Source organism: Lygodium microphyllum, chromosome 27 (genome assembly GCF_053477565.2).
Source record: "Lygodium microphyllum isolate KBCC chromosome 27, Lygodium_microphyllum_v1.1.10, whole genome shotgun sequence".
In the NCBI taxonomy this organism is placed as follows: Eukaryota; Viridiplantae; Streptophyta; class Polypodiopsida; order Schizaeales; family Lygodiaceae; genus Lygodium; species Lygodium microphyllum.
Window position 1 is genome coordinate 35548572 of NC_141161.1, and position 10796 is coordinate 35559367.

Genomic DNA, 10796 nt, shown 5'->3' on the forward strand with positions numbered 1-10796 from the left:
AATAAGCAAAAAATAATAATTAAAATTTTATTATTATGCTTAATGGTATAAACACTAGAAATAATTTTTCGATTCCATTGATATTATTGAGAGCATTGAAAAGTATTGAAGGGCATAAGGACACACATTTTGTGGGATATATTGATGACTTTAGTAAAGTTTATACCAAGGTGCTAAATATATTTATTTGCAATGAAATATCATGTTACTAAACCTTTCATCTCTTATAGTGTCGCATACTCTAAATGGCCTTATTTGTTGAAGTATAAATATGGTCTTATATTTGGTATAGATCAAGACTTTCTTTCATGCAACTTGAAGTTATGGAAATCATGCTAGGAGAGAAATCTAGGAGAGGGGGTATGCACATGGGTTGGTGGGATTTTTGCTACATATAAACCCTCTTTATCACGTGCATTGAATTCTATTTAAAAATCCCCTTATTTGTGAGTCTTTCTTTGATAAAATATACTCCTTTGGGTTCAATTTATGAGTGTTCTCTTATACAACACCCTTATGTATGTAAAAAATGAGTAAGAAAGATATTTAAAAATTCATTTATTTTGAATCCACATGATATATACATATTTATGAGTGAATCTACCCCCCCCCCCCCAAAAAAAAGGACACATACTTTGAAAGAAGCAGAATAAATGTGGGTTCAAATCAAGGCAAAAGTGAAGGGAAAAATGTAGCCAAATAGCTACTAGTTGTATGTTGTTTTGATAACAAGCCTAGATGTTAGGGCTTAAACACTCAACAAATAAGCACATATCGAAAACAAGTCAAATATTTATATTTAAAAATTCTCCTACAATCAATAAAATTTAAGGGTTTTAGCATCCATCCTAATTGCTAGACTCTTAACTTTTGATCTTTAGAACATTTTCCAATCTATTTAGAATCAACAAATCATGGAGATCCCTTTCTTTTCATGCTAGTTTACATTACTCTCTCTCAAAGAAAAAAGAAGGACATCCTTCTAGATGAAGAAAACTATGAAGCTTTATAGGAATGTAAGAGGTTTATGCTGAAATATGGTTTGATTTGGGGAATAAATAAAGAATGTTCTCCTATAGGTTGGGAAGAATGGTTCTAGCTAAAAAGTCTAAATGGGTGCCATGAAGAAGTCATGTGAAATTGTCAATTTATTTAGTACTCCACATAGGATAAAGGGGTTGATAAAGTGGTGCCACTTGTAGTGCCACATATCCCTCATGTTAATGTCACACTTGCTTCGATGACCTATGACAAGTAATTAGGGTTTTTCTTTATCAACTTATTTCTGATCAATGGTGCATCCAAGAGAGGTTCGCAGTTTCCATCTATAGGCATATGGATGCATCTATTTACTAGATTGGTGGAGATTTTGAAGTGAAGCTTGAGATTGCGTGGTTGTTCATTGCAATTTGTTATTCTCACCTTTGACTATAACCCAAGAATGTTTATAAAGGATCCCTCATCTACAAGTGACTGATTGTGATGAAAAAAAATTCTTAACTTTCTTTATTTTTAAATACATGTTTAACAACAATGACTTGATGTCTTATCTAAAAGTGTTTTCAACAGACATCAATTATGGTATATTAGCTCCTATATCATACTCTGCTTTTGACGAACTAATAATTATTATGGATGTTTGGAGATATTCCAATATAATACATATACTTTTCTACACATAAAAAGCATAAAAAGAATCCTTGTACAACCTTGTCAAAAGTATGGATGTTGTTCTTAAGTTTGCCTTTACAATCCCTCGTGCACAAGTGATCAATCATGATGAAACAAAAATCTCAACTTCGTTATATGTTTCTGATACTCCTTTAACCAACACAAAAGATGTGATGTCTTATCTAAAGGTGTTTCCAACAAACATAAACTATGGTGACACTCTATTGCTTTCTATACCATCCTTTGCTACTAAGTCCTATGGATGTTTGGAGGTATTTTGATGTAACATGCATGTATCGTTACATATAAAAAACAACAAAAGAAATTCCTTGTACAAACCTTTTAAAAGCTTGTAATATTGTTCCTAGTTTGCCTTTACAAAGGAATCCTTGTCTACAACTAATCAATTATGATGAAAAAAATTATCAACTTCATACTACCTATTTAGCCAAGAAAAGATGTGATGTCTTATCTAAAGGTGTTTTCGACAAATATCAAATATGGTGACACTCTATTGGCTCCTATAACATACTTTCTTTTTGAGGAACTACTAAGTCTTATGAATTTTCTTCCGATAGGAATAAACATACATGGTTACACATGGAAAACAAGACGCAATTCAAAGGTAAACTCTATCTTTCTCTTGAAATCTTAGGGCTGGGGTTCAATGACTACGAAAGAGAGAAATTAGAGATAGGGAATACTTAAGAAGTCATAGGAGGCATAACAGCCAATTTCCAAGGCATAAAGAGGGGTGGATCTTAATAGGCTAGGGTTTTTACAAGAGCGTGGTGGTTCTCATTACAATTCAGTTTTAAAACGACGCATGAGAAGACATGTGAGCCACCACCCGAAAAGGCGAGCCAAGGTCCATAAAGAGTAAAATGGGCATGAATACCCCAGTCTCTTCTCTCCTTTTGCGCTGCTACATCAAATGTGACCTCTCTTTCGGTGCCGTTTTGTGGCGCGACACGAGCTTTCTAACTTGCGGGTAGTGACTGCGGGCTGATCTTTTCCCCTCTTTTACTGTGGATCGTCGAGCGAGAGAGAGAGAGAGAGGGGGGGTGGAAAGAGTGAGAGAGAGCATGCCGGCGCATATCTTCCCTGCTCTTCTGTCTACTTCGGATGATCCGGCCTGGTGGGCGAAGCAATTTGGCTGTATGAGCACCCTCTTCCATATCTTCGAGCACCACCCGCGGCTCTTTCGTAAGCGGTCATCTCTCACCAGTACCAGCAGTAACAGCAATATTAATTACACGTCTAATCCCGGTACGCTCCCTACTCGTCTTCTCATCCCATCAATTTGAGTGTTTAATTGCCTTACAACTTATTAATCCGCCGTCTCTTGTCATTGTCGATTACCTTATATCTATACATCTGCTCTCATCTCGCATGTCATACAGCACGCGAGGCTGCTTCTGCTGCTACGACTCCCAAAACCTCAAGAAAGAGCTCCAGGAGCCAATGTAGCTCCGGCGCGGGGGTAAGTGCAGCTTACAATAAACAGCCGGCCGATACTAAATTTTAAGGTCGTTATGTGAATGAGTAGCAAACTTAGCGGACTTAGAAATAATTTCTGGGATTTGGCCATGCCTGCAGAGTAAAGGTGCTTCTGGCACAGCATCTAGAGCTGGCAAGGCAGCCGCAAAGCCATGGAACTCATCTACCTCTACCAAGGTTAGCAGTAGCAGTACTAAAGAAAGCTTGCCCAATTCGGCAAGTATCTTGGATAGCTCCAGAGCAACCGCTGCTATCAGAGAACCCCCTGCCAGGAAATCCCACTACATTCATGTCAGCTCAAATTGTTCGAGCCCACAAGCACGGTTAGCTGGTCCGGCTTCCCAGCTTGGAAACACCGCTAGTAATATGTGTCTGTACTCCCATGATCTTCATGATTCCTTTCCTGTTGGCCTGCCAAAGTATGGATGCCTCTCACCAGCAAGAGCTTCTTTCGAGATTGCCCAAGAGCTCCTCTCACCTTCTCATACTTCGACTGATCCCCTAGATGAGCTGAAAGAGTCTATTCGAGCTCTCGCCAAGCTGCAGCAGGTCACACAGGAGTTTGTGGACAGTGTGGAAGCTCAGAGGCAGCTTTCGAGTCTGAGCACATGCAGCAGTTGCAGACAGGGAGCTTATGATGCTCATTCTACAGAGAAGAGCTTCACTATTAATGGGGTAGACCGTGGAGAAGGAGCTCGAACCTCATCCTTCGACTATACAGAGGCTGTGAGGATATCGCAAAAGCTTCAAGAGACGCGTGGAAGGCTTTCTCTGGATGGGAGAGAGGTACCCAAATCAGTCCTGAGGCTGAGGGAAGCTCTAAGGTCCCGGCTTGGATCAAAGCTGGAGACAGATGATCACAACTTAGAGCCAGATCATCCCCCTGTTCATACCTATTCCAACCAACTTGGATCAAAGCAAGCTGGCTCTGGTCTAAATTTCAAGCAAGAAAAAAAGCGGGGATTTCGTCCAGTTTCGAATGTCATTGCCAGGCTTATGGGTTTGGAGGAACTTCCTTCTCAGAAAGAAGCAGCTCTTAGCGAGCTCAATCCTTCATCTTCCAGCTGCATTACTACAGTCGACATTAAGAAGTCACATTTGAAACAGCAGAGATCCCTGAAGGAGGTTCTGAGTTGCGAGGCTGATGATGAAGAGGATAAGTTGGTGTCTATCAAGCATGTTGTGCAAGCAGAGTCAAAAGCTAACAAGGAAGCTCCAAGCTATACTCTTGGCCACATCACTAGCGACCAGAAGAAACGGTTGTATTCATCGCAGTCTGCAGCTACTTTTACAAAGCGGATGTACTCTAAAGCAATAAGCTATGAAGCGTTGGGTGATGACAAGCAGCTTGAATCCACCCATCAGAAGCATGCACTTGACATGATCAAACCCATCAGAACTTCTTGCAGGAGGCAACAGGTGCCTTCTTCCGTGACATCTATTGAACACCATCACCATTATCAGAAGATGGCGTATGACTCCGAGGTGCAAAGAGAAGTAGAGAGGAAACTAATGCACCTGGGAAGTCTGGAGACATCTCATGGAAAGAGCTTGCAAGAGATCATACAAACAATGCATGTGAAAGGCCTATTGAATTCTGGTCGAAAACACAAGAAGAAATCCAAATTGGTGGCAAGAGAGAGAGATCACAAGCTGCAGTCTTTTACTGGGCATGTTGAGAAACATAGCCATACAGATTTACATCCAAAAGCACTGCTTCATGCTGGAACTGATCGTGATGTTTTAGAAGATAAAGGGCATCTTTCTGTTAAAGTCAGAGTAGAAGAAGTATCGGGTTGTAAAGGCTCTAGGAGCTCACAGTCAGGTATAGGTGGGGAAGATATTGTGGTGATGAAGCCTCGGAATGTGCAAGGTGCAATGCCCGGCTTCTACAGTTCAAATGTAAGCAGCAAACTAGAGGGTGTAGGTAGAGGCACAACGGTCGGAGGCGGGTCTCAATATTATGGTACAAGCAAGCATTTGATGGAGGACGCTCGTGCAGGAGGTTACAGTACAACCGGAAGGTCGAATAATATCAAACTGCGCGACCAGTGTGACGCTAGTGATAGGCTGCTACGTGCGAGGTCTGATTCCCACAGAACTAAACATCTCGAGGGTAATAATCGATCCCTACCTGCAGCACAGCTAGCTGCAGCTGCTGCCTTGGCCGTGGATCGTCACAATCAAAATCATCAGCACCGACGTGATGTTATGGATACAGGAAGATTCTCAGCATCGGTTTCTCCTGTGAAGGAGAGATGGAACGGTGCGATGAAACAGGTGGTAGGTGATCAGCCTAGGAGGAGTAGCAGCATCTTGTACTGCAAAGGAGGGGTTGAATCAGGCAATGTAGTTTGTGCGGCAGTGCCTGAGAACGAACGTCATTGGGATATCGGGGATACAGTCCGGGTTAGGGCCAAGTCACGATGCAGTGGTGGGGATGGCAGCTGGCAGGCGGATCATGATGCGGCAGCGGAAGCGAATGCGCCAGAGGGCAGGCCGGTTAGTGGTCGTAGTGGTACTCTTAGGAGGAAGAAAAGGCTCCTACTACTAGACTCATGCAGCGGCTCTGCTGGCACGCGACCGGGTACCAATGGGATGGCGTTGGGAAGCGGGTCATCAGGAGCTTCTGCAAGGACAGGTCAGTACCACTGCAGCTCCTCGCCCTCCTGTGATCATGAAAAGCATGGTAGCATCAAACACGTTGATGGCAGAAAAGATCCCCCGGAAGAAGAAGAAGAAGAAGCACTAGACGGTTACAGGGTCATCCAAGGCTGCCACCTCGACGTACCAGCAGCAGCAGCTCCCCTTTCGGGAACACCCCCCCAATGCCCCCTTCCCGCCCGCCCACCCAGCTCACAGACCGCCCGTGAGTCCTCCATCTACCGCAAGGTAAATAATCCTTACAATACCTCTCTCTCTCTCTCTCTCTCTCTCTCTCTCTCTTTTCCTTCGCTGCTTTAACTCCAGCATTACTGCTCTCCTCCATGCTTTCCTTTATTGAACTGACCATCATCCCGTGTCGTCAATCCTTGTAACCGAAGAATCGTAGCTCCCGCAATGACTCCACCGACACGTCCACCCCTCTCCCGCCCGATCAGCCGCTCAGCAGCAGCCCCGTCTCGGTCCTGGACTCACGTGCCCTTGACGGTAATTACCTGTATGCTTGCATGGTGCGTTTTACCCACCGGCTCGACGGTAATTACCTGCACGCTTGCGTGGCCCCGTCTTAATTACCGGCTCCCGCGTAGTACTGATGTGTCGAATGCTTTGCATGCAGCGAGCGACGGGGAAACTTGTACGACGACGCCATGTTGCATCCTCGCCGTCGATCAGGACGAAGCCGAATGGACGGCCGCGATGAGCGATCCGGCACTCGGGTGGCAAGTGCAGTACGTGGAGCGCGTCCTGCGGGCTGCCGGATTGAATTTAAGAGGAAGAGATGAGGGGAGTAAGTTGATTCCGGCAGGCTGGCTCGCGTCGGGACGTGCTATCCCTACCTCTGTCTTCCTTGACGTCGAGCGGGGCCAGTCTGCTGTCAGTCCAAGCGGCGGCGCGTTGCTTGACCGCAAGCTCCTCTTTGCGCTCCTGGAGGAGGTCACCGCCGCCGAGCTGACGGCACAGGCGAACAAACACATGATTCCAGCCCCTCACGTCCTTTGCACGCAGCGCCAGCTGCTGCGGGCCGTGCGGAGGGCGCTCCGTCAACCTCTGGCCGTCACACCTCCATCAAAGCCTGACGTCGTCTCTGCGACTTGCTCACGCACCTGGCCGGACATATCAATAACCGTGCCGGATCCGACAATCGAACCCGTCGTGGTCGAGCTCCAGAACTCCATCCTCGACGACCTGCTCCGTGATCTCCTATCGGAATTCATGTAACTATTAAACAAATGGGAACAAAATAGTGATATAGTAATAATAATAATAGTAATGTCTGCTAACAGTTAATTCATGTAACATGAATCAATTCAAATCATCGTGCTCGACAATTGGAAATGTTTGATAAAATCTATGCCTACCGAAGTCGTTTTCTTTTACTGATTTTCGGCCCGTAACGTAAAAGTCCAGCCAATCATGATTCATGTGCTCCATCATTCAAATAAAGGCTTTGCTTCCCCGAAACAATGGATGTAGCCCTCAATGTCCCCCTCAGTACTGTAATAAATAGGCTGCAACACAATCGTCTCTTCATTACATGTTACCTAGATTTCCGACGATCCTCCGTCCTGGCTATGTATTGAATATTTGAGTGTGCAATTCAATATGAATTAGCAATTTCCTTTAAAACGAAATACGTCGTGTGAGACTTCAACATTACACTTTAGTAGTAGATTGATTGACAAGGCTTACAACTTAACGCTAACCTTATGGCGTCTAGCACACTACGTATTTTGTAAGTTCTCTCTTTTTTGAACGGAAAAGTTGGTACCTAGTACATTAGTAGACCACCAATAACCTTATTGCAACCTAAAGGCAAAGAGCCAAGACATCAGGGTTAGAGAAAAAAAATTTAAGGAAGAGGAAGTAAATCCTTTTCATCATCATCTAAGAAGGAAGATCCCCTATCGAGATGGTATCTTATACATAAATTTAACAAGTGTAACTATATTTTGAGAAATTTGAAGAGGATTTATTTTCTTCTTTCAAAAAATTGAGAAGGATTTTTATCAAGGTGAACAAATCGAGATGGTATCTTATACATAAATTTAACAAGTGTAACTATATTTTGAGAAATTTGAAGAGGATTTATTTTCTTCTTTCAAAAAATTGAGAAGGATTTTTATCAAGGTGAACAAGTTCTAGGATGAAGCAAACTCGCCTTTTCTCGAACCCTGCAAGACATGCAAGCTCAAGCGGAGTGCTTCATTCTAAACAAGCTTAAAGTAGCTACTGGCGACTTTCCAATTTGCTTGCACAACCTAAATTTCAATAATCTAGGCTTAGCTACACGACATTGTGGGGTCTATCGTACAATTAAGCAAGCAATGAGTAAAATCCCAAGAACTATAACCCCAACCATTGAGATTAAATCTAATTTAACACATATTTCTAGTAGAGTTTTTAATAATGTACAATAATAACATGAATAAAAATTAAATCCTTTACACGTATGAGAATCTAGATTATTATGGGTCTTTAGACTAATTAGCTACAATGTCTCCTTTAAATCTTTGAATCATACTCACCAAACCATGGTAAAATGCCCCAAAATTAATCCTTATTAAGAAACTCTAAGTCAAGAGAATCACTAGAAAAAATAATCATGTTTTTTTCATAGCTAAATATTAGGAGAAATATGGAATTTCTTTTTTGTCTCTTAAGGGGTTTCTCTCACCTCTCTCTCTCTAAAAATAGATTCCAAAATAATATTACAATAAGAGATATATTATAATCAAGAAAATCTCATATTTGTATTTTCAATAGATTTCACCTATTATTTTATTCTCAAAGTGTAGGATAATGTCATTTTTTCTCAAAATTCTCATAAATAAAAAAATACAATTTTATGTTTTGTAAAAACGGAGCAAATCATTAATATACGATTTTTTAATGTCCTCATGAGTTTTCAACATAAAATATATTAGAATCATTCTTATTCTTGCTTTTTAAAAGGGCGGAAGTTACAAAACGATGTAAAATGACGTACACATCATATTTTAAGATGATTTTTTACGTAGAGATACATTTTTTGGCTTGAGAGTTTTCTTGTAAATTTTTATTATTTTTGGACAAGTATATGTCTATTTTTGGGCATTTTTTCATTCCCTCTCAAAGCTCTAGTTTTGTCCAAAATTTTGTGTACTCTTTTTCTTCTCTCCAGAATATGGTTTTTTGCATACAAATTTTTGTGAAGCAATACTCAGTACTATCTACAACACTCTTTACCCTGCTATAAGCAATCTTCGGAGTGGTTTTGATAGCATTTGTTGAAATTTAATAATCTCTATCTATAACACTCTCTATCCCTCTACAAGCAATCTCTCTCCTCAGTATTGTGCTATAAGATATCTTTCTCTTCAACACTGTATACTACTGCAAGTAATCAGGTGATAATGGAGGTATCTTTATTTTTTTAATTTTGTGATTATTATTTTTCATAGTTTAACCCTTAAGTGTCAATTCATAGAGAGAGAGAGAGAGAGAGAGAGAGAGAGGAAAAGAGGGAGAAGGGAGAGGACTGTGTGAGATGAACTAGAAAAATAAGTGATAGAGTGATAGAGAGTAAATTAAGGTAGAAGATAAGATGATGTTATTGTTCTCCATTAGCCAAGCTTCTGTATAAATGTGTTTAAATATATTTGATCAATTTTGAGAGAGAGAGAGAGAGAGAGAGAATATTTTGGATAGAACAGAAGATAAGATTGGATGCTGATTAGAGGTAGATTAAAAGCTAAGATTACAGGCAGATTAGGGGTTGATTAGGGTCTATTATGACTGAAATCAAGAGAAAGAGACAAGATTCAACTGGATAAAAAAGAACACAGATATAGTGAATCAAAGAGGTGTAATTATGTGATTTTAGCCAATCCAGAATTAGTTGCATACTGCTGGATTGATGCTGACCTACTGTTCCCAGATATTTAGACGTTCTTGCTATTGATGAGAAAATTGGCATTGACTTCTTAGCTTACTATTAATCAAATGGATGTAATTGTGTAATGTTAAAATTGGCATATATTTTTCTTTACAGGATGCAGGTGCAGGACGTACTAAGAGAAAGGGAGATATTCACTTTTAATTGGAGGATGAATATGCACAAATGTTCAAAAGAACTGTAGAAAGGGATGATGCAATAAGATACATGATGCAACAAGAAAGAAATGTATGAAAAAAAAAAGGATCTTTGGGTAGATGGGTGCATTTATCCACCCGATCCAATCACTCAAAGACCACCACAATTTGAAGGGCTTACATAATTTGTAAAGTTCATTTGTGAAGGCCATCAAGGATTGTATGGATACACATGCAGACTTGTCACACAAGGATTAGTAGGGATTCATCAAGCCTTGATAAATATGCAGACAAGATTACAAGGAAATATACGATCTTTGATGGAAAATAATAGATTTTTGGCTGAGAAGGATAGGGAGAACCAGAGCCTACAACAAGCAATGTCTGTCATTGAAGATGCTATGCAGGCTACACAAGTACAAAATATGGAGTTATAGTCTAAAGTTATGGACTTGGAGAAGGAGAATTGAAACATAAAGAGGAAGCTCACAAAAACTTTGGAGATTGGGCCCATTTAAAAAACCAAAGAAGCACGTTAGCACATCCGATTAGTTAAACCAATTCACCAACTAGCCAAAGGAAGTGGATTATATCATAGACAGATATATGCTTAATCTACTACAATGAGAAATATGTAGAGAACGATATGATTTCCAAAGTCCTAAGCAAGGATATAGTAAAAAATGCATTGAAAAATCATAAATTCAAGGATATTGTAGATGGTGTCGCAAGTGAACATCTTAGGGATGTGAGCAACTTGTTTAGTGCTATAGATGCTCAGGGGTTATGTGACAAGGTGGGAATAAGTTTTGAGTCATATAGTATGCTCTATCAACAATTGGATATAGGATTACTAAGCAAGTAATGCCTCTGCCAAAACTATTTCACGT

At 40.8% G+C, this 10796-nt stretch overlaps 1 protein-coding gene across 2 annotated transcripts; it reads left to right on the top strand.

Annotated features, from left to right (window-relative positions):
- Positions 1 to 2337: 2337 nt before the first annotated feature.
- LOC148012210 (uncharacterized) lies at positions 2338 to 7423 on the top strand. 2 transcript variants are annotated; one of them, XM_087669506.1, is made up of 5 exons: positions 2338 to 2940; positions 3075 to 3154; positions 3271 to 6063; positions 6216 to 6321; positions 6452 to 7423. In XM_087669506.1, the coding sequence occupies exons 1-5, from the start codon at positions 2757 to 2759 to the stop codon at positions 7051 to 7053; spliced, it is 3765 nt and encodes a 1254-aa protein (XP_087525632.1). In that variant the 5' UTR covers positions 2338 to 2756; the 3' UTR covers positions 7054 to 7423. The 2 variants fall into 2 exon arrangements, with proteins under 2 accessions (XP_087525632.1, XP_087525631.1); XM_087669505.1 differs by having other exon boundaries at positions 2340 to 2940; positions 6216 to 6369.
- Positions 7424 to 10796: the final 3373 nt, after the last annotated feature.

Excerpts from the sequence above, each read along its gene's own strand:
- LOC148012210 (XM_087669505.1), top strand. The coding sequence starts at position 2,757 with ATGCCGGCGCATATCTTCCCTGCTCTTCTGTCTACTTCGGATGATCCG. Across the intron at positions 6,064-6,215 it reads AGTCCTCCATCTACCGCAAG|AATCGTAGCTCCCGCAATGA; the intron begins GTAAATAATCCT and ends TTGTAACCGAAG. Across the intron at positions 6,370-6,451 it reads TTTTACCCACCGGCTCGACG|CGAGCGACGGGGAAACTTGT; the intron begins GTAATTACCTGC and ends CTTTGCATGCAG.